Source organism: Diabrotica virgifera, chromosome 1 (assembly GCF_917563875.1).
Source record: "Diabrotica virgifera virgifera chromosome 1, PGI_DIABVI_V3a".
NCBI lineage: Eukaryota > Metazoa > Arthropoda > Insecta > Coleoptera > Chrysomelidae > Diabrotica > Diabrotica virgifera.
In genome coordinates, this window is record NC_065443.1 from 50,612,825 (window position 1) to 50,638,025 (window position 25,201).

General features: G+C 33.9%; 1 protein-coding gene across 1 annotated transcript in view; it reads right to left on the reverse strand.

The window, feature by feature from the left end:
• Window positions 1-6,799: 6,799 nt before the first annotated feature.
• LOC114325550 (U4/U6 small nuclear ribonucleoprotein Prp4) overlaps window positions 6,800-25,201 on the reverse strand; it is a 48,757-nt gene continuing 30,355 nt past the window's right edge. The window contains exons 4-6 of the mRNA XM_050656186.1: window positions 20,188-20,370; window positions 16,024-16,239; window positions 6,800-7,263 (exon numbers count right to left, since the gene is read on the reverse strand). Coding sequence (XP_050512143.1) covers window positions 6,834-7,263; window positions 16,024-16,239; window positions 20,188-20,370 — 829 coding nt within the window. The 3' untranslated portion in view covers window positions 6,800-6,833. The remainder of the gene's footprint in view (window positions 7,264-16,023; window positions 16,240-20,187; window positions 20,371-25,201) is intronic.

A 25,201-nucleotide genomic window follows, 5' to 3' on the forward strand; every position in this document is an offset into this window, starting at 1 on the left:
TGATCAGTTCTATGCCAAATCGAATGACGAAGGTCATCCAGAACTGTTAGGGGAATACAAATTATTATCAAACGAGTGATACTTGCCTTCTCTTGATTCTATAATTCAGTTATTATTATATCTGTAACTGTAATGGTACATCGAAATTTTCAATTTTCACTGTTCAGTTACATTACCAAATGTTTCGCTCTATTATAATATAACCCCATTGCTGACCCATCCCCGCTTTTAGAGTTTTTCCTCTTTTTCCGTATTTGATCCAGCATTTTCATTCATCTGTCACTTTCATATCATGGTTTATGTAAATTAGAAGTTGTTAGAATTTTTTCTTATTCTGCATTACCTTCGTTTTTTTCAACTATGTTTTCTCCCCTGTCCTTTAATGTTTAAAACCACTACATTTTCAGCCGTTAGCCCCTAGTAAAAGTGGTTTTTAAATTACCTGATTGGATTAAAACTTCGTAATTTTAACCATAAAGTTTCGACCATAGAGTAAGTAGGTTTAAAACCAAAGTTATCGACTTCATTCGACATGATTTGGTTTCGCAAAACCCCAAACATGTAATCCCCTGATAAAAATTCCTAGATCCCCCGCTGCAACGTAGCAATGATCATCTATATAGTCTAAGATCCGAATAGGAGGTCGAAATGTACCCATCTGCTTGCCGGATGAAACATTTTTTTATTAAATTTCATACAAGCTACGAAACACAAGAACACCATTGTGCAATGCACTCGATGTCAGGCATACGGGCACTCTAAGTCATACTGTTTTAAACCTTATAGTTGCACAAAACCGAAAGACACACCTACAACATGTAGGTACTCTTTGCAAGGGCAACCACCCAGCGAACTATAAAGGCTGCACTGTTTATCGAGACTTATTAAAAGCAAAGAACAGAAATAAAGACATAACTAGACCTAGAAACACACAAGGATACATAAATCCCAATCCAGCACTGCATCAAATGACTTAACAATATGCGCAAAATGGATTCAATTATGTTCAAGTAACCTCAGGAATCATCAACAGACCAAATAATGGTGAAGATTTAACACACATGATGACAAGCTTCTTAAATGAATTCAAAATCAAACAACAGTCATTAGTAAAATAACGAATTAATGGCTCCATCAATTAGAATAGCCGCCTGGAACGCCAACGGGCTACCAAACCATGTACAGGAAATCACAGCATTTTTAAAAGTAAATAAATTAGATGTTCTTCTCATCTCAGAATCACACTCAACCGAAAGAACAGTAGTAAAAATCCCTTTATACACAACGTACCTTACTCATCATCCTGATGGAATACTGCTCACGCAGGAACAGCAATTATTATTAAATCTTCTATTAAACCGTTGATTGAAATATTAATATTAATACCGTCCAATACCTCAATCAACGATTAAACACTATTTCCTACAAAATTACGCCACACCTAAAATACAAGGAACCATACTAAAAATAGAAACATTTACATGGCCACTTGCCACTGCAGCAATTTACTGTCCTCCTAGACACTCCATATCAATTGAAGAATACGAGGCCCTTTTTCAAGAACTAGGCCCCGATTTATAGCAGCTGGAGACTGGAACGCTAAACACACCGTACGGGGATCGAGGCTTATAACACCAAATGGTCGAAATTTATTGGCGTGCTCGCAGAGAAATAATTTAAACTTCCTTTCGACAGGTCAGCCAACTTATTGGCCGACCGATCAAAACAGGATTCCTGACCTGCTCGACTTTGCCGTTATCAAAGGTATCTCAAATATACATTACAAAATAGAACCCAGTTTCGATTTAAGTTCAGATCACACTGCAATAATCATAACACTAAGTACAACTGTAATATGGAAGGAATCTGTGGTAAAAATCTGCAATAAAAGAACCAACTGGGAACAATTTCAAGCTACTATTAACACAAATATAAACTTAAAACGTCGAATTAAAGAACCCCATGAAATAGAAAAAGCAGTGCAACATTTAACAGACGTAATACAAGATGCTGCATGGAAGTCAACTCCAGATGATAAAAAAATTACCACCCATGATCAAAACATTCCTTTACAAATTAAAGAAATTGTAAATGAAAAAAGAAGAGCTAGAGCCAAATGGCAGCGGTCAAGGAATCCCCTGGATAAAACACAATTAAATCGGTTAACACATCAACTGCGTACAGCTTTAATCCAGGCCCGTAATGAGGCTTTTAAATATTACATCTCCAACCTAACACCTCATGACCATTCATTATGGCAAGCGACCAAAAAATTCAAGAGACCAATAGCATCTATTTCACCAATTAGAAAATCGGATCTAAGCTGGGCAAAAACTGATTAAGAAAAATCAAACACATTAGCACAACATCTCGCCCAGGTATTTAGTCAACATACAGAAGTCAATGCTGAAGATGAAGAAGTATACACATTTCTCGACGCTCCTTGTCAATTATCGTTACCACTGAAACCATGTACACCAACAGAGATCTGGAAGGCGATAAATAAAATAAACCCTCATAAGGCTCCAGGTTATGACTTAATTAATGGTGATGCACTAAAGCATTTGCCTAGAAAAGCGATAGTCCTGCTAACTATTGTATATAACAGCATGATAAGACTGTGTCACTTTCCTATCCAATGGAAATACGCACAAATCATTATGATTGCGAAACAGGGCAAACCGCCTACAGAACCCTCCTTCTATCGTCCTATAAGCCTTCTACCAATAATGTCAAAAATTTTCGAAAGACTTCTCTTAGTCCGAATTCTCGAAAGAATAAATATAAATAACATAATACCTGACCATCAATTTGGCTTTAGACAGAACTACTCAACAATACAGCAGTGCCATAAGATTGTAAATTGGTGCAATAGGTGTGGCATAAAGGCCTGTTGTATAAAGTGAAAAAGAATATGCCTAATGAAATATACCTGATGTTAAAATCATATCTGAGCGAGCGATTTTTCCAAATCAAAGTAAATACCTCACTTTCCAAATATCATCCTATACAATCCGGAGTACCTCAAGGTAGTGTCCTCGGTCCCTTCCTGTATCTCCTTTACACTGCTGATATACCTGCTGATGATGACATTACTATGGCCACATTTGCCGACGATACAGGAATCCTTACATCAGAAGATATCCCAGATGGAGCTGCTAACAAACTGCAAAACTATTTAAATTCACTTCAAACTTGGTTAACAAATTGGAAGATTAAAGTAAACGGTGAAAAGACTTCACAAATTACGTTCACAACAAGAAGGATCGACTATCCACAGGTTCGTATTAATAACATTCATATCCCCTTAAAATCAGATGTCAAGTACCTGGGACTCCATTTGGACCGAAAGCTGACATGGAAGAACCATATCAAAACCAAGAAAGCTCAACTAAATTTAAAGTCAGACAAATGTATTGGCTGCTATGTAAAAGATTCCAGTTATCATTAGAAAACAAAGTATTATTATACAAAATTATACTAAAGCCGATATGGAGATATGGTATAGAGTTATGGGGCTGCAGCAAACCGAGCAACACTAAAATACTGCAAAATTTTCAATCAAAGACGCTGCGCATGATAGCGAATGCACCATGGTACGTTTCCAATATAACTATCCATAATGACCTTGGGATACCATTCATCGAAGATGTTATTAAACTACAGGCAAACAAAGCCCAAGAAAGAAATTTCGCCCATGAAAGTCAAACTATTCAACAACCCTACCAGCCGCCACTTTTGGGAAAAAGACTAAAAAGGACATAGCCAGAGGACCGAACTGATTAGGTGTATTGGAGAACCATCGATGGATGGTGCCCAAAGCATGCCAGGATTCAAGACTTTGCTACTATTTTCTAAATACTCAGTGTTGTAATTGGAGTAGATTGTAAATTTGCACCTAATAAAAGATAAAAAAAAGATTTCATACATAGACAAATATTTCTATCATGGGTTGCCTATCAAAATCGTGTCATAGCTATCCTTAAGGGGGGACGAAGGGGTTGAAATCAATATTCCAAACACATTTTTTCTGAAAGTATGGTAGAATTATTTCATTTTTAAATTAGATAGGTATATTCAGTACAATTAATAGATTACTTAAGAAAAAATTTAAGGAAAAATTCTGAAAAATAAGCCAGCAAATTTTTAAAAGACACCTCAAAATATAATGAACTTTGCAGTGAACATCAGAACTCATCATTGGATCATGGTAAACAAAAAATTCAAAAAGATTATTTTAGCTTATGAGGTTCTCGAGGTAACGCTGTCGAGTTTTTTTAGTTTTATCTAATTTTGACTTTTTGATATCACTCAGAAGTCTAAACAAATAATTTTTTGCAAAAAAAGGTAAAAATCAACATATTTATTATTGTTAAACAAATAATAAGCATAAAACAAAAAATATCTCGACAGCGTTACCTCATAAGGAATGTCTAAAGAAAATATATACAAAATTCCAGGTGAGTTGGTCAAGTAGTTTTTGAGTTACAATGTCTACAGCCTGAAAAAAAGCAGTTTTGAGAAAAACGCGTTTAAAGTAGGATTGTCAACTTTTATTTTCAATTTCTTTTTTTGTCTGTGAAATGGTAAAGTAATACACACCGGAATATGTTTTTAAATCGCAGAGTAATTTACAAAAGAAAATAAGAACAGCCGTTGACCGTTTCTCACTACGCTCACGCGCGCTGGCACGAACTTGCTGCAAACCGAGTCGAAGGTAGGGAGATAGTGTTGAATAGCCCTACCTTCGACTCGATTTGCAGCAGGTCCGCGCCAGCACGCTTAAACGTAGTGAACAACGGTCAACAGCTGTTCTCATTTTCTTTAGTAAATTACTCCGCGATTCGAAAAGATATTCCGGTGTGCATCATTTTACGATTTTAAAGATAAAAAAGAAATTGAAAATAAAAATTGATAATACTTTAAACGCGTTTTTCTCAAAACTGCCTTTTTCAAAGGCTGTAGACATTGTAACTCAAAAACTACTTGTCCGACCCACCTGGAATTTTGTATATATTTTCTTTAGACATTCCTTGAGGTAACGCTGTCAAGATTTTTTTGTTGTATGCTTATTTTTTGTTTACCAATAATAAATATGTTAATTTTCACCCTTTTTGCAAAACAAATCGTTGTTTTGACTTCTGAGTGATATCAAAAAGTCAAAATTAGATAAAACTAAAAAAACTCGACAGCATTAACTCGAGAAACTCATAAGCTAATAAAATCTTTTTGAATTTTTTGTTTACCATGATCCAATGATGCGTTCTGATGTCCACCGCCAAATTTATTATATTTTGAGGTGTCTTTTAAAAATTTGCCAGTTTTTTTCAGTATTTTTCCTTGAATTTTTTCTTGAGTAATCTATGAATTGTACTGAATATGCTTATTTAATTTAAAAATAAAATAATTCTACCATACTTTCAAAAAAATGTGCTTGAAATATTGATTTCAACCCCTACGGCCCCCCCTTAAGGATAGGATAGCTATAACACGATTTTGATAGGCAACCCATTCTGGTCGTGTTTGTCTATGTATGAAATTTAATAAAAAAAATGTTTCATCCGGCAAGCGGATGGGTACATTTTGACCTCCTATTCGGATCCCGACTAGGAGGAGTAGGCTGCAAAAATGTTTCTCAGGCGTAATCACATGTTGATTCAGTACCAAGGAAGGTACCCGAGGGCGTATGGGGCAGTACCCGCCCAGTCTTTTTTTAGAATAAACGAAGCCATTTAAGTGTTCTAGATCCCTGACTTTTCGCAGGGACTAAAACAGGGAGATGGGCTGGCCCCAACATTGTTTAACCTGGCACTGGAGTATGCGGTTAGGCAAATGCAAACTGGACGAGGAAATCTACTGACCAACCGAACGGTTCAACTGGCCGCTTATGCTGATGATATTAATATTATGAGTAGAACATCAACAGGAGCACAGGAAACATATGCAGAGTTAAAAACACAAACAAAAATGCTAGGTCTGGAAATTAACACAGAAAAAACAAAAATAATGACTCAGACGAGAAGAAATATAGTCCCAGAAAACATTATACATGAAGATGACATTGAAACGGTTGAAAAGTTTACATACCTGGGAGCAGAAATATATGCCGACGGATCAGAAGATGGAGAAATAAGGAAGAGAATAACGCAGGCAAACAGAGCTTATTTTGCCCTCTCCCATATATTTCAGTCAAAAAGTGTCCACCGAAATACAAAGATGAGAATCTATAAAACCTTAATTCGACCAATAACATGCTATGGCAGTGAAGTCTGGGTGATGAAAGAAACATCCAAAAACAAACTCGACACATTCGAAAGGAAAGTACTTAGGAGAATACTAGGACCTGTGAGGGAAAACGGAATCTTCAGAAGTCGATACAACAACGAGCTTTATCAACTTTATAAGGAAACGCCCCTGTCAGACTTCATTAGATTACAAAGATTGCAATGGGCCGGACATGTGATAAGAATGGGAGAGGATAGGCTACCAAAACGAGCACTGAATGCTAGAATGCAAGGAAAGAGACCGGTTGGGAAGCCACGAAAGCGCTGGGAAGACACAGTAAACAGCGATGCACAAGCCCTTTTAGGAGTCCGTGTATGGAGAAGAGCAGCCACAGACAGGCAAGGGTGGAGGCAAAAAATAAAGGAGGCCAAGGCTCAATTTGGGCTGTAGTGCCGTAGAAGAAGAAGAAGAAGAAGATCCCTGACTACTTTTCCACCCTCTGCTGTTTTAAAACCATGCGTCTTCCAATGAATGACCTTTTTGTTATATTTAGAATAAAAGAAAAGTACACAACTTTTGTAAAATATCTTTATTAAAATAAACTAATACTACTGCGTCAATTCCGGCGTCCAAAGTTTAAAAGTTCTATCGTACGAACTACTGGCGATATACTGATCATTAGGCGCAATATCTACAGACATAATTTTCCCATCGTGACCTGACAACGTCTTCAAAGGTTGCCACGTTTTACTTGTCCATAGTTTCACTGTATTATCATAAGAAGCGGTCACTAAATAGTTGCTGGTAAACTTCTGAAATTTGACGTCGGATATTAGATTCGTGTGTGCAGGTATAGTGTAAAGAATAGAACGTTTACGAAGGTCCCATATCTTGCAGGCATTGTCTTCACTAGCTGTGGCGATGTGGTACCCATTAGAAGAAAAATCTATGCCTAAAATGCCTTTTAGATGCCCTTCCATGAACATTATACATCGTCCTGTTCGAAGATCCCAGACTCTAGCAAAAGCATCCATGCCACTGATAAAAAAAATACAATTAACAGAGATATTGATTACATACAGGGTGATTGATTAGTGGGGCTCAATAGATCCGCCGTAGTAATAGATAGCAATAAAAGTTAATAACAAAAATTGTAGCCAACTTTGAGCTCCACATTTCAAAATTATTAATTAGAATGTTACAGGGTGTTCGATAACATGGTGGCAGACCAAACTTATGTTTTTTAAATGGAACACCCTGTATTTTATTTTATATTCGAAATATTCTTAACTTTCCCATCACAAAAATATAAAGGATTATTATGTTAGGCAGGGTATTTACAAAGTTATAACCAATTTTATATGAAAATCGTAACAAGTTCAACTCAATGTATAAATAAAAACAAGAATAAAAAACCGCTAAACGCCGTAAAAATGAGTGGCGCATAAAATATTCCAGCTACAAAAGATCTGATATGAATATTACGTGGCGCGAAAATGGATTTTCATTTGATGCAAAACAAAATTCTAGTTTTATTTTAAAAGATTTTTCCATAATATTTGCTAAATTTGAAGTAAACGCGCCACAAAAGAGTAACTTTGATACAGTTTTCATTTTAAAACTCTTTTGTGGCGCGTTTACTTCAAATTTAGCAAATATTATGGAAAAATCTTTTAAAATAAAACTAGAATTTTGTTTTGCATCAAATGAAAATCCATTTTCGCGCCACGTAATATTCATATCAGATCTTTTGTAGCTGGAATATTTTATGCGCCACTCATTTTTACGGCGTTTAGCGGTTTTTTATTCTTGTATCAGGAGTTTTTCAAAGTTATTTATAAATTAAATGTATGAAGTTGAATGCAATGTTCCCCTATTACTAGTGTTGAATTACGAAGTCGTGTCCCGCTGTCCCGGACAAGGCTTCTGGGCCATCCGAATTTTCAACGTTTTGGTAAAATTTTATTTTGAAATTTTGAATACGTTATTCTTTTAAGAATTCACATTAAATTGAATTGGTGGGACGCAAAAAAGTCGACAATGTCTAGAATGTAATATGTACTAATTTTTTTTCTTCTACGACGCTACAGCCCAAATTGAGCCTTGGCCTCCTTTATTTTTTGCCTCCACCCTTGTTGTTTGTATGTGGCTGCTCTTCTCCATACACGGACTCCTAAAAGTGCTTGTGCGTCGCTGTTTACTGTGTCTTCCCAGCCCTTTCTTGGCTTTCCAACCGGTCTTTTTTCCAGCATTCTAGCGTTCAGTGCTCTTTGTAATACTAGTACAACATAAAAAATTTCCTTTTTTAAGAACGATTTCCGGATTGGGAGTCGAAACGTCAAAAACTAAGAAAAATGTAGTTATAATTACAATCAATTGTTGCTTAATCCCAACAAAAATATCATTGTCAACATAAAAATGTTAAATTATCAATAAAATGATGATATTAAAGTTCTATATTTGAAAAACATGGCCCGATTTTCATTGAAAAGTCCCGGATTTTAAGTATTTTTTTCAGCTTTGTCCCGAGTTCGACTGAATTGGAGTTGGTCACACTACCTATTACACATCAAGCTTTATAAATGGTTACCTTTGTTGCATTATATCCCAAATAATCTAGTATATATCGAATGTACACTAGATTTTTTTTCTATTCGAAATAGATTGAAACAAAAATATTGAGATGGCCGGTAAATGAAATCGGATTGCCCGTTGCCAGATCAAATTTAGCGTCGTAACCACTACAACTACATAAACCATTTCGGGAATAATCGTTAATTGGATTATACTTTTATAGCTTAATAACTTCTAAACGGCTTAACCGATTTTGATCAGTAAACATGAGTTTGAAACGTATTGACCAGTAGTATCTGATGGATCTAAGGTCAAGTATGATAACTGAAGCTATTACAGGAATTATTGATCTTAAGAAACCGTTTTTCCCACAGGAAATAGATTTTATCATACTTATGAAGCCTATAACCTAAAAATTCGAACTTTCCCGGATATAAAGTATACACCGTTAGATTCGTCTTGAGTCCTTCTACAAACGCTAAGTTATTGGCGCAATTCGTAGGTTGAAATGTTGAGTAATTGTCGAAAAACCAAAATTTTCAAAGTTTAGTTTTTCAGTTTTTCGGCGATACTGAGCCGTGCGTATGTCTGATCCTGACAGCTTAGACATCATTTAAAAGCTTAACTCAACTCTATGGATTTGGTGTATTTGCGGTTTTCCTGTCTCTTCTTGAACCGAAGATATATACCCCAAAAAAATATGCTGTTTTGTACCTACCAAGTCCTATACGCTGTGAGCTCGTACGTAGAGGGGATATTTACAAATTCGCGAGCGCCAGTAGTGGTAAGTCTGTAAACGTTTACCGGAAATTTGACATAAATGTCAAAGTGATTAATTTAAAATTAAAATTAAAAACATTAATTATAAAAAATGTTAGTTGGTCAAAGTTGTGGTATATATTTTTACCTTAAATATACTTACGTTGTAAATACTGAATTTAAGTTTTTTTAATGTTCCGTAATATGTAATATGATCTTAATATATTAATCTTAGTGCCATCTACACGATAATTGTGAAAGTATCCGAAGTAAGAAATTCATATTTTATCAATAGAACGTCAAAATGATTAGCAAAATCTTAAAAAAATCGATTACAATTTAATTACTTTTTTGCGTTGTAAATATTAAGCGATAACAATTAAATAATAAATTTAAAAATTACCGGTGAAAGTTGAATTAGTAGTCCGCTAGGAGCGACACCAGCGAAGCTCAGAGCGTATAGCTGGCTTATGGGTGGTCAAAAGTCACAAACTACACCGGTTCTAAATCGGCCCTGACCCCCTCTTCAAACACAGAGAAAAAATATTTTGAATGGTATAACCGATTTTCAAAATTAGACATGCGTTGGAAAGGTAATGATCAGTTCTATTAGAAGCCGCAAAGGTTGGACTTAATTTTTAAAATTTTTGGGAATTTTGGGGACGAGAACGAAAAACAGACCCTAAATAGGAAGGGCCGTAAAATCTACACCCTTGGACCAAAATCGATGATTGACATATAAATCGGTGAGTCTTTTTCTGAACTTTAAGATGGGAGTTGGCCCAATTTTCAATTCAGTCAGATTTAGAAAATCGAAAATTTCGTGTATAATATAGTGTCGCGTGTAGGGGGGTGTGGGTGTGCGCCACTGGCGAGAACTGCCGTTCTCTGGTAATGTTCAAAATTAGACATGAGTTGGAAAGGTAATGATCAGTATTGTTAGAAGCCGCAAAGGTCGGACTTAAACTTTCGAAGTTTTTGGGAGTTTTGGGGACCAGAACGAAAAACAGACCCTAAATAGGAAGGGCCGTAAAATCGACACCCTTGGAATAAAATGGATGGTTGACATATGAATGGGTGAGTCTTTTTCTTAACTTGAAGATGGGAGTTGGCACAATTTTCAATTCAGTAAGATTTAGAAAATTGAAAATTTCGTGCAAATAATAGTGTCGCGTGTAGGGGGGTGTATTTCTGAGCCACTGGCGGGAACTGCCGGTCTCTGGTAATTTATTCGATATAAAACTAACAGCTTCGATAACCACTAAATCGAAAACTATTAATTTTATGAAAAAAATTTATAATGAACATTTTTTGCTTATAATTAATATTTTTACCAGCATTTGCGGTCAAAATATAATAAAAAATTTCCACCCTCGAGATGAGGTTGGTTGTCACACCCCATGGTAAAAGCGTATTTCTGCATCATATAGATTTTGATCCTTGGACTATCCACTACTTATTGTCAAATTTTCAAACAAATCTATCCATTCTGTAAAAATTGCTAAGTGAAAAATTACAGTTCCTGGACTAATTATACATTTGGAGCTCTATAACTTCTGAACGGCTTACCTGATGTTGATCACCAAACATGAATTTGAAACGTATTGACAAGTAGTATCTGATGCATCCAAGATCGAGTGTGATAACTGAACGTATTACAGGAATTATTGAGCTTGAAAACCCGTTTTTCCCATAAGAAATAGATTTGATCATACTTATGAAGCCTATAACTTAAAAATTCGAATTTTCCCAGATATGAGGTATACACCGTTAGACGCGTCCTGAGTCCTTCTACAAACGCTCAGTTATTGGCGCAATTCGTAGGTTGAAATTTTGAGTAATTGTCGAAAAACCAAAATTTTCAAAGTTTAATTTTTCAGTTTTTTGGCTATGGTGAGCAGTGTGTATGTCTCAGCTTGATCGCTTATGCGCCATTTAAAAGCTTAACTCAACCCTATTGATTTGGTGTATTTGCGGTTTTCCTGTCTTTTGTTAAACCTAAGATATATACGCCCAAAAAATATGCTATTTTGTATCTACCTAGCCCTCTAGCTGGCTTAAGGGTAGTCAGAAGTCAAAAATTAGACCGGTTCTGAATCGGCCCTCACACATTCTTGAAACACAGAAAAAATTATTCAGATCGGTGTAACTTTTCCACACACATACATACATACATACATATCCACAAACATTTTCCATTTTTTAAATAAAAATTGAGTCATATTTCTGAGCTCGATAACTTTTGAATGGTATAACCGATTTTCAAAATTTAACATGCGTTGGAAAGGTAATTATCTGTGCTATCAGAAGCCGCAAAGGTCGGGCTTAAATTTTTGAAATTTTTGGGAGTTTTGGAGACGAGAACGAAAAACAGGCATTAAATGGGAAGGGCCGTAAAATCCACACCCTTGGACCAAAATTGATGGTTGACATATGAATGGACGAGTCTTTTCCTAAACTTTAAGATGGGGTTTGGCCCAAGTTTAAATTCAGTCAGGTTTAGAAAATCGAAAATTTCGTGTATATATAGTGTCGCATGTAGGGGTGTTGTGCGCCACTGGTGAGAACTGCCGTTCTCTGTGGATAAGCACAACAGCAATGGTTTATTGATGCCATATTTTTTTATTTATTGTCAAAACTTTTTAAAAATTATTTATATTACTAATTTTCTTTATATCGAATACAGGGTGAGTCCAAACGCAAGTACATTATTTTCTCCGTAATTTGAAATGCAACACCGTGTATTTTATATCACTATTGAACAGTACCATTACCGTACTTTAAATTGTATACAACATTCCCTATGTCTAAATTTATTAGTTTTCGAGATATTTTCATTTTTCAATGTACCTGTAGCGTGGTCACCCAGATCACCAGAATTTAATAAACTGGACTGATTTTTTGGGGTTACGTTAAGAATGAAGGTTATAAAATGCCTCCAACAACAAGGGATGAGATGAAAAATAGAATTCAAAGTGTATTTCCAAGTGTTAATTTACAAATGCTTCGTAGTGTAAGTAGCTCATTTAATGACCGTTTTTAGGCATGCATAAATGTCTATGAGGTCATTTTGAACACCTTATGTAATTAAATATTTCAAATATTTTATTAAAAATAGCTTTCAATTTTTTAAAAAATATTTTATTTTGTGTTCATGTTTTTTTTGTAAAATTTTTTACTGATAAACTATTTTTCGTTCTTTATTTTTTACATTGTTACTAGTGATGTAACGAATGTCGTTTTTTGAACATTCGCGAATACGAATGCGAATGCGAATATCTAATAACGACATTCGCGAATGCGGATGCGAATGCGAATGTTCAGTTTTTTTAATTTGTTTCTATTTTTGAAATGTTTTCTAAATTTATAATGAGAAGTTAATTGATATTTAGTGTAAATCAATCTGAATCTTAAGCTTTATTACATTATACCAAATAATAAAACAACGTGAAGCCTGATAATCTGATTATACGAGGTTAAGTTACCATTTTTTAATAAAAAAAAGATGAGAAAGAGAATAGATTTTGATTTTATTAATCTCACGTTATTTTCAAATTATTTTTTCTCTGATATTCATATTCGCAAAACATTCGCACAAATTTTGCGAATGCGAACGCGAATGCGAATATGCAAAAAGATGCTGATATTCGCGAATGCGAATGCGAATACAAATATTCGTTACATCACTAATTGTTACATTTACATACAAAAGTAGTTTTTAATTGTTACATTTACATACAAAAGTAGTTTTTAATTGTTTTCACAAAATGTTGTATTCTGTGTTTGTGTTTTTTTTTTTGTAAAATTTATAACTAATAAATTATTTTTCTTTCTTTATTTGCTACATTGTTACATTGATTACCGGATTGATAATCAGTAATCGTAAATTGTCAGTTTTAGACAATTCAGTCATGGCTTACTTAAAATTTGGAAAGATTTAGACCCCTAATTAATAATTTGCTCTGAAAAATGAAAATATCTCGAAAACTAATAAATTTAGACATATGGAATGTTATATAAAAATTAAAGTACGGTAATGGTACTTTTCGATAGTGATATAAAATACAGGGTGTTCCATTTAAAGTTACTGAGAAAATAATGTACTTGCATTTTGACTCACCCTGTATTCAATATAAAGAAAATTAGCAATATCAACCATTCTTAAAAATGTTCACAATCAACAAAAAAATATGGCACCAATAAATCATTTCTGTTGCGCATATTTTTAATTATATAGGATGTTGAACTTGTTACGATTTTCATATAAAACTGGTTATAACTTTGTACCGGGTGTCCCAATAAGAATGGCTCTCGGCCATATCTCAGGAACCGTTTATAGTAGAGCTTTGAAATAAAAAATTTTATAACAAAAGTTGCCTCAGGAAAAGCCTGGAAATTATTTTCATAATTGTGGGACCACCGCTAGAGGGCGTAATTGAATATCAAAAATTAAAAAATCTAAATTTTACAAAATTTTCCTAATGAAGGGGCACTGGAAATCCGATCGTCGTATTCTTCATAAAATTCTACGCATATTTGATTTGACAAGTTTAGGTCTACCTTTGGAAATAAAAGATGGGGGTTAGTGGGAACCTTGTTATGAAAAACTGGCTGTGAGTCCGGTTCTGCTTAATCAAATTTTGCAAACTTGGTCTTGTTGAAGACAGATCTTTTTCGTCAATGTAAAAGTTATGATTTCGAACCAACTTACTGAGTAATATGCCAGCTAGAAGGCGTTATTTAATTTTTTTCAGAAATCTAGTGTTCCTTGGAAAATATTAAATACAAACATGCATTTTGAATACCATATTACAAAATTAGACAAAATTAGTAACAGAATAGCGAAAACCGCATGTTAATACCTTTCTTCTATCTCGAGATATCTTACAAAACGTGTAAATTTAAAAACATAACTGTTACTGTCACCGGTAAACGAAATTCATTAAAAGTAGTGTGCTATGGAAACAACAAAGAAACATTTTCCAGCTGTCAACGTATATTAGGTCTTTTCAACGCTTCTCATTTGTTTCGAGCCTCGTTCATATCTCGTATATTAATATTATACACGGATTATTCGGCATATGACAGAGGCTCGAAACAAATGAGAAGCGTTGAAAAGCCCTATTACAAAGAAATAAAAACAACTATTTAGTGACGACATAAACGTTCAAATTTTTGCCCATCATTTTCGTTGCAAACATTTACTCTTTCAAGAGTAGATTGAACAGCAGTCTCAATTTCTGCTCTCGATATGCTTTGAATGGCGTTTAGTATTCTCTGGATAATGTTTTCTAGAGTAGTGTATGATGGGCAACAATTTGAATATTTAGGTCGTCACTAAGTAGTTCTTTTTGTTCTGTGTTATATTTAATTTTAATAGTATTGTTTCTCTTTATATTGTTGTTTTAATTAATTATATTTTTATACGTTGACATCTGGAAAATGTTATTTTGTTTTTTTCCACAGCACACTACTTTTCATTAACTTAGTTTACCGGTGATAGTAACAGTTATGTAAAAAAATTTACACGTTTCTCGAGATATCTTGAGATAGAAAAAAGGTATCGACATGCGGTTTTCGCTATTCTATTGCTAATTTAATCTTATTTTATAAAGTATGATTAAAAATGCATACTTGTATTTAATATTTTCCAAAGAAAACTAGATTTCTGAAAAAAATTAAATAACGCCTCCCAGCTGGCTTATTACTTATTAGGATGGTTCAAAATTATCACGCTTACATTGAAGAAAAAGATCTGTCTTCAACAAGACCCAGTTTTCAAAATTTGATTTAGCAGAACCGGACTTACAGCCATTTTTTCATAACAAGGTTCCCACTCACCCCCACCTCTTATTTGCAAAGGTAGAGTTAAACTTGTTAAATCAAATATGCGCAGAATTTGATGAAGAATACAATAATTGGATTTCCAGTGCCCCTTCATTAGGAAAATTTTGTAAAATTTAGATTTTTTTATTTTTGATATTCAATTACGCCCTCTAGCGGTGGACCCACAATTATGAAAATAATTTCCAGGCTTTTCCTGAGGCAACTTTTGTTATAAAATTTTTTATTTCAAAGCTCTACTATAAACGGTTCCTGAGATATGGCCGAGAGCCATTCTTATTGGGACACCCGGTACATACCCTGTATGTATAACATAAGAAACCTTTATATTTTTGTGATGGGACAGTTAAGAAAATTTCGAATATAAAATAAAATACAGGGTGTTCAATTTAAAAAAACATAAGTTTGGTCTGCCACTAGGTTATCGAACACCCTGTAACTAATTTTGTAATATGAATCTCAAAGTTGTCTACAATTTTTGTTATTAACTTTTATTGCTACCTATTACTATAGCGTATCTATTGAGCTTTACCTCACTAATCAATCACCCTGTATAAAAAGTACTAACTCAAGTTTGGTTATGAAGGTTTGTTTGTATAATTATATTAAAAAATATCTTACCCAGTAGCACATACAGAGCCATCAACTTGAAATGATATACAATAAACTGGTTTGACATGCCCCTCTTGATGCAAGACCTCGGTGCATTGGTGTAGATCCCATAACCTCCACGAATTGTCGAAACAACATGTTCCCAGAAACCTCCCCGAAGGATGAAATCCTATTCTTGAAACCCTATGGGGCATGTGGCCTTCTATGTCTGCAATAGGTTCTTCACTGAAAACGGAGTACGAAAATTATAATGCCTTTGATGAAATTTGAGTCAGGTCTTATTACTTTACTGAAATATCCGCAAATTGTATTCGCGATGTTAAGTCATAATGACGACCTCTCGTGGATTTCAGCTGAACTAGCTTCGAGGGGGTTGTTAATGTCAAACGCTTAGCGCACATGCGTTTGAAACAAGTAGGTAATATGTGTTCATTATTTATTTTTACACGTTTTTTTTACAAATTTTATACACAACATCGACGCCAACTTTTATTGAAACTTGAAGGTTCCATGTTAATCATTTTTAAGGAATCTTGAAAAATTGTTGCCTTTTGTGCTTATTTTTCCATTTTCCAGAGCCGTATTACGTTTCCTTGCCGTTTCGATACCATATTTCCTCAGTTGCTTTTCTTCTATTAGTTTTGTTTATATTTTTCTCTGGTATTTTCTGTTAATTGCTCTTTTCGTCCTTCCCATGTCCATTCTTTTCCATTCACAATCAATTTCTTATGGCCTGTTTTTATGTGTTTTCCTTTACTTTTTTCTTCTTTTGCTATTTCTATTATATACTTTATACTATACAGTATTTCTATCTGTTTTTTTTTTATTTTGTTCTGTAGTCTTCATTATAAGGCAGTTGATGGAAAAATACAGGAATAAAGAAACAAATTCTCATACCGTATTCATTGATCCTGAGAAAGTATATGATAGAGTTCCCCAAGAGACTCTGTGGTGGGCACTCAATAAGAAAGTAGTAAATATGTAAAGATTGTGAATTCACTCAAAAGGAGTGAATATGTAAAGATTGTGAGAGATATGTATGAGGGAGTAACAACTAGTGTTAGGACAGGTGTGGGAGAGACTGATAAGTTTCATGTGAAAGTAGAATTGCACCAAGGCTCGGTGCTTAGTCCTTATTTATTCTCATTAGTTTTGGATCAGATAAGAGCGAAACTACTTACAGGGTAACATTCCTTGGTGCTTAGTGTATGCTGATGATGTGGTGTTGGTGGGAAATACTAAAGGTGACTTAAAACAAAAACTGGAAGGAACAATGGAGACAAGCACTGGAGAAAAAAGGTTTAAAACTTAGTAGGACAAATACAGAGTATTTGGCATGTTCATTTAAAGATAGAGTTACTACAATTTTAACTATTTATAATGGGAAATAAGCCACAATATTATTAAAAAATGATTTTTATTAACGTTTCGACGCCCAAATCGGGTGCCGTTGTCAAAATACAAAATACTACTAACATAAACAAAATGTTGTTGCTTAGTAAAAAAATTCTTCTAATAATTTATTTAATTTGACTCATTTATATCGGCAATTCAGATACTGAATTGTATCTGAATTGCCGATATAAATGAGTCAAATTAAATAAATTATTAGAAGAATTTTTTTATTAAGCAACAACATTTACGTTAATAAAAATCATTTTTTAATAATATTGTGGCTTATTTCCCGGTACCCCGTCAAAATAGCCCCGTCAAAAAAGCTCCGACAAAATAGCCCCGACATAATATCCCGCACACAAAATAGCTCCGACAAAATAGCCTGCAGACAAAATCGCCGCGGAATAATAGCCCGCCGACAAAATAGCCCCGACAAAATAGCCCCGACAAAATAGCCCCGAAAAAAAAGCTCCCTTCAGAATTCATCATAAAATAATTCCTTAAAAATACATTTTTTCGGAAATGGTAATTATCCTCTATTCACATGTTTATCTTAACCACATTAAATAAAAATTGTCTTTTCAGAGAACTCGAGTCCTGTCTTTCCTGCCTCTTGGAAGTTTGAACAATAAAGTTAAGCAAAAATCAATGTTAATTTATGATATAAACATTTTTTTCTGTTTTCGGGCAACAGTAAAATGCATTTTAAATTAAATAAATTAAATACATTCTTCCTTTTTGTCAAATAATTTAAATTAAAAAAAAGTTTTTGGACACCTTGTATAAATAATTATGTAATTGTTTATAAGAGGCTGTTTTAGCCGGGGCTATTTTAGCCGAGGCTGTTTTGACCGGGGCTATTTTGTGTGCGGGCTATTTTGTCGGGGCTATTTTGTGTGCGGGCTATTTTGTCGAGGCTATTTTGTGTTGAGGCTATTTTGACGGGGCTTTTTTGACGGGGCTGTTTTGACCGGGCTATTTTGACGGGTCACGTTATTTCCCATTATAAATAGTTAAAATTGTAAAAATGCCACAAGAAAATAGCTTCAGAACAACATTAGAGTTACTACAAATAAAATGATATCTTTGGATGGTGAAATGATTGTAAATAGTGAAAGTTTTAAGTAACTAGGATCGGTATTACAGACTAATGAGGAAATAGATGGAGGTGCATGCCATAGAATTAGGGTTGGATGGATGAAATGGAAGGAACCGATTGGTGTGTTGTGTAACAGAAAAATTCCAATGAAGCTGAAGGGAAAATTCTATAAAACAGTCATAAGTCCGGCTATGATGTATGAAACTGAATGTTGGGTAGTTAAACAGAAAAAGTAACCACGAATGCATGTAGTAGAAATGAAAATGCTTAGATGGATGAGTGGAGTAACAAAAAAGGATAAGATTAGGAATGAGTATATTAGGGGAAGTGTAGGGGTGATACCAATTGATGCCAAAATGAGGGAGCATAGGTTAAGATGGTTTGGTCATGTTCAACGTCGAGACTTTAATCAGCCAATACAAAGAATTGCTGAACTGCGGGTTCTAGAAGAAGCAGGAGAGGAAGACCAAAGAAGACCTGGGGAGACGCTTAAGCAAGACATGTTGGTACAGGGATTGATGTTGAATTGACCCAAGATAGAAACTAATGGAGAAATCCAATTAGAGATTAAGAGAATGATGATGATACTATTTCTTTTTGTATTTCGTTTGCTTTTGATGTCAGGTCACTATTTATGTATCAGACATAATTAAGAGGATGGGTACGTATTTTCGGCTGCAATGCTATTCAAATAAGGATTCATTTTTTTCGAATCCTGAGAAAACTACTAAGTATTTTTGAAAAATTTAAACGCAGAATGAAAGATTACGTTATTGGCGAGGGCCGAAAATCCCTGAGAACTTCTATAATGTTTATTTTAATAAGTTATAGGGGTGAAAAACTAAGAGAAAATTTAGTGTGATATTTAATTTAAAATATCTCATTCAAAATAAACTTTTTATTTATTCTAAGGGACTTTCGGCCCTCGGTAATAACATAGTCTTTCATTCTGCGTTTAAATTTTTCAAAAATATTTATTGGTTTTTTCGGGATTCGAAAAAAATGAACACAATATCCGTGGTAATATTTCCAAATCTATCTTTGTCATACAACGCACTCAGTCGAATAGAATATTGTCAGCATACTGTCAGTCAGACAGTGACAATCAGTGACAATTTTAAATATTTGACATGGCATCGGGAATATTTTGAGTTGTTGATTAAATAATATTGATATATAGTGTATTTGATAAATAATTGATTTAAGACGTAAACTTAATAAAAAGTTATTTATTGTGTATTATTTGTGGAAGATCTAAGCAGAGAATACATCAGGATAATAAATTGTAAGCGTTCCGTAGTAACAATATATTATTAAAAAATCACTTAAACACTTTTCCTCTTTTCTCGATTATTAGTTTTTGTTATACATATAAATTATTACAATCACTGAATACATAGTTAGTGAAAAAATTATCACATTTATTAACTGAATTAATAATTTGTAATTATAAAAATAACAGTTATCCAAGAACGTTCAAAAGCCATCTCTTTAAATTAATGATGACATTTTCAAGTAGAATGACATTCTAGTAATGTTTACATCATACCAGTGCGAATTTTACTACACGTAATTTGCCGTGTAAAGACAGAAAAAGTAGGGATACCCGTAAAATATTTGCGAATTATGTACCGATGGCCTTAAGTACACTCTGAAAAACAATAGGATCATATCCTTACCTTGCAAAATCCCATAACTTAACAGAACCATCGGCTGCACAAGATGCCATACTACAGATTTTCTCTTCACTTTCACTAGTGGCGTTCGGATGAAAGACAATAGCTCCCACATTACAGGTGTGGCCTTTTAAGGTCTGTTTTAATTCGCAGTCAGGAACTGACCAAACTTTGCACAATCCACTCCTAGAAAATGAAATGTTGATGTATTATATTATAATCTCCTGGTAAAAAAAATCGGGACACCTTAAAAATGGGTCATTTTTGATTTCTCGAATCTCCTTATCTCGAATTATCATTATCGCAACAGCGGTAATGGGTTTCAGTTATAGACTTTGATCCCGCGTACCAAAAAAAATTTGATTAATAGCAAGCTGAACATTTGTTAATAGCTTAACGGTGTCTAGTCGGACAAACTTTGATGTATGGGAACACTGGGACATGGGGAGTTTTAATTGTGGAACAGGTTAAAAATTTGGAACGTCAGACTACAAAAACGTTCCATGTATTTTGTCGGACAGAGCTTTTAATTGATTTAACAATAAAACACTGAAAACGTTTGTTTTCTATATAGACCTGGATCCCGCGTAAGAAAAAAAAGTTGATTAATAGCAAGCTGAAAATTTGTTAATAGATTAACGGTGTCTAGTCGGACAAACATTGATGCATGGGAATACTGGAACAGGGGAAGTTTTAACGGTGGACCATGATAAACGTGTCGTCCTGACAAGTTTATGATGGTGAAAAATAGCAAGTTGTTTTTAAGTTTATTCAATAGCCAACGTTATATAATATATGAAAAAATGTTTGTCCGACAAAAAGGTTGGGCATTTTAACGAGTCCGACACGTAGAACATGTCACATCACAGGAATTATGTTGGTGATGAATAGCAGTCTGATTTTTGCATGAGAGTTTAATGAAAGGTTAAAAAAGCAATTGGAAGTTCTGTCGGACAAAATTAATGGGAAATTTTCCTAGTCGGACATTCTAAACATGTAAGATATAGACAAAAATGTTGGTGATAAATAGCAAGCTAATTTTGATTTGTTTATGTAAAAATTATATTTTGTAACGCAAAAAGTTATATGTCGGACAAAAAGTTTGGGCAAATCGAAGGAAATAAATAAAAAACATTTTTTCAGAATGACTTAGTCACATATTGATAAAGTTATTTTAGCTGTATATTATTATTTATATTCACATATTTGCATGTGCATATATATACATGCACACTCCAAAAACAGTGAGGTAAGTATCAATGCATGTATATATAGCAAAACAATTATTTTTTTGGGTGGAGTTTGTTCTAGATATTCTCAAAATGATAATAAAAAATGTCAAAGAACATGTGAAAGCAATCTCTTAGGGTTTGCTAATTAGGCGCATCAGAAAGTACGGAAAATTTCCTACAAAAAACGTTGTATACACTTTTTTCCATACTTAAATCTTAACCCTGTAAACGACATTGAAAAATGTGAAGAGTGTAAAACTCCGGTGCTTATAAGAATAGACGTAAATATGACACATTTTGCTTAGAAGTATGTATTATAATAGAAGGCTGCATTTGTCAGTGTGACACTTTGTGCTATACAAAGTAGTATTTGAAAGTAAATACATGGTCTCTGAGTTTCTGTTTGCCACGTGTGTTGGAAATTAAAATTTATATTAACTATGGAGTGTTTTTGTGTCTATTTTTGAGTGTCAACAGTTTAAATTTTAAGTCGCCACATCAAAAGTGAAACCATTCAACGGAACATTTTTGAGTAATTTTCGAACATTTTACAAAGTTCGTAAAATGCTTGGTCATCAATTCAATGAGGTTCAGTTGCCAGATAATTGTGAAAATTCTATTGAATATCATTCTTCGTGCTGTAATGCTTTGCTTGATTGAAAAAGGGTACCTAAATAAATTATTATTAAAATTGTATAACGTAATTTTTTTCAACTTTCTACAAATGAAATATATTAATGTAATATGTCACATGGTTAGAAATAATTTGCTGCCAAAATAAATCGATTAGTTTAAATTTGAAGTTACGATTGCAATTTATTATGAATTATTGTCAAAAGTGACAGTTTTCTTAAATGGAAATGTATTCATAGACATAAGGGTAGACAGGGAATACAGTGCAAAAAGTCGATAGGTGGTCTATCTATCTCTTTTAACCAAGCGATCCCGCGCATGTGGCAGACAAAGATAGCTAGACCACTCAATCCATAATATACTTTGCCTGATCTACTATAAATGTATTACAGTGAGGTATCTAAATGATGTTGAGATAAATCGAAATATATCGATTGTAATTGACTGCAGGTACTTTTGACATAGAATGATCACCCCTTATTGAAATTTCAAAAATTATTTTTTTAAATTGTCCGACTACAAAATCTACCCCTTATTTTTTTCCGACAACAGTCATTCTTGGTAAGGAATAATTTACTTAATTAAATTTCATCTTTGTCGGAAAGCTATTTATCACCAGCATTTTTGTGTATATCTTACCTGTTTAGAATGTCCGACTACGAAAACTTCCCATTAATTTTGTCGGACATAACTTCCAATTGCTTTTTTAACCTTTCATTAAACTCTCATCCAAAAATCAGACTGCTATTCATCACCAACATAATTCCGGTGATGTGACATGTTCTACGTGTCGGACTCGTTAAAATGCCCAACATTTTTGTCGGACAAACATTTTCTCATATATTATATAACGTTGGCTATCGAATAAACTTAAAAACAACTTGTTATTTTTCACAATCATAAACTTGTGAGGTCGACACGTTTATCATGCTCCACAGTTAAAACTTCCCCTGTTCCAGTGTTCCCGTGCATCAAAGTTTGTCCGACTAGACACCGTTAAGCTATTAACAAATTTTCAGCTTGCTATTAATCAACTTTTTTTTCTTACGCGGGATCCAGGTCTAATACCTCCACAAAATTTATTATAACTAAGTGACTACAGCTGTTTCGGCAGAGTGCCTTTCTCAAGTGATATAGTTTACAATGTGTTTGCCTTTTTAAGTCTTCAACTGAAGAGGTTGAGGAGTGGGGAGCTGTTTGTCTCGAGTTGGTCATTCAGAATTATATCTGTATTTTTCAGTTTATTAATTTCCATAGATTCTAAAAAAGATAGCTTAAAGCCTTTATTTTGAATATGCAGAATTTGAAACTCTCAACCTCTTCAGTTGAAGACTTAAAAAGGCAAACACATTGTAAACTATATCACTTGAGAAAGGCACTCGTTAAAATTATTTGTTTTAGGAAGTTCATCCCGTACTCTTTCTTGTGTCTATATTTTGTATTATTGTTAATAAATATATAGATTTATAATTTTCTTCGTTTTTTCGAGCAATTTTCATGTCGAGCAATTGATTTCGAGCAATAGTGTTCGAGCAATTCACCGGTTACCGTATAACAGACGTCTTCCAGGGAAAAAATATGACAGGGCCTTGAACAGTACAGCAACAGCATCTTTAGGGGCCATCACAGGTCTTACCCCCACCCCACCCACCCCCCACTGGAATTATAAGCTTTATGGCCACTCTGAGACTTAAAGCAAACAATACTTGGAGGTAGAATTATTTATTGAATAGTCACACAATGGATCTAAAACTGTCCACGAGACTAGATCAGGAGTCTATGGGCAAACAGGTGATTATAACAAATCTTACAGTCTACACCAAGCTTTTGCTTTGGTGGCCTGCATTGTTAAAACCGTGAATGGAGAGCTCAATGCAAAGAGAATCAACAGTTATACATATATCTAAGCAGCCATGGTTGTTCCTTGACTGTCACTTTTCGTTTCAGTATTTTACAAATTCTGTATAGTCCATGTGGTGAGACCGCTCCCGTCTGGAAAAATTTCTGATTCGGTTTCTTTGTGGATTCCTATTCAAAAATGTCCCCTTTAAACAAATCTGAAGGGTGCCGGGTGGAATTTTTGGGCAGAAATTGTTTAAACAATTTTTTTAAACAAATACAAAAGATCACGTTTTTTTGGAACATATATTTTTGTTGGTGGGTGATTCTGAACAAGAAAGGTATCTTGTAAATTTTCTCAAAAATTAATAGTTTTCGAGTTATAGGCGATTTAAAATCTGAAAAATGCGAAAATACGCATTTTCGAGGCTTAAAAACTCATATTCAAATTAGTATTTTTGATGTTGCCAGATACTTAAATTGAAGACTGAATATTCAGCTTCAAGATTCTGAAGAGTGATCGCGTCTAACTTAAATTTATACCGTTGTTTTTTAATTGTTAAATATGCGTGTTTATCCGATTTTTTTGCCGGTGCGGGGCGCTCCGGTTCAAAAATCTCCTATTTTCCTCCGAAAAAATTTTTTTCTAGATTATTTGGAACATTCTAAATAAAATAAGTCTCCTCATATTTTTCTCAAATTTTAATAGTTTTAAAGTTATAAGCGATTTAAAATCCATAAATGCGTTTTTTTGTCATTTTTCGGATTTTAAATCGCTTATAACTTAAAAACTATTAACTTTTGAGAAAAAGGCAACAAAGTTATTTGATTTAGAATATCACAAAGAATCCAGAAAAAATATTTTTCGGAGGAAAATAAGAGATTTTTGAAATGGAGCGCGCCGCACCGGCAAAAAAATCGGATAAACACGCATATTTAACAATTAAAAAACAACGGCATAAATTAAAGTTAGACGCGATCACTCTTCAGAAGCTTGAAGCTGAATGTTCAGTCTTCAAATAAAGTACCTGGAAATCTCAAAAATGCTAATTTAAATATGAGTTTTTAAGCCTCGAAAATGCGTATTTTTGCATTTTTCAGATATTAAATCCCCTATAACTCCAAAACTATCAATTTCTGAGAAAAATTACAAGATACCTTTCTTGTTTAGATTGACCCAAAAAATCTAAAAATATATGTTCCAGAGCAAAAAAATATGATCTTTTGTATTTGTTTAAAAAAATTGTTTAAACAATTTCTGCCCAAAAATTCCGCCCGGCACCCTTCAGATCTGTTTTAAGGGGACATTTTTG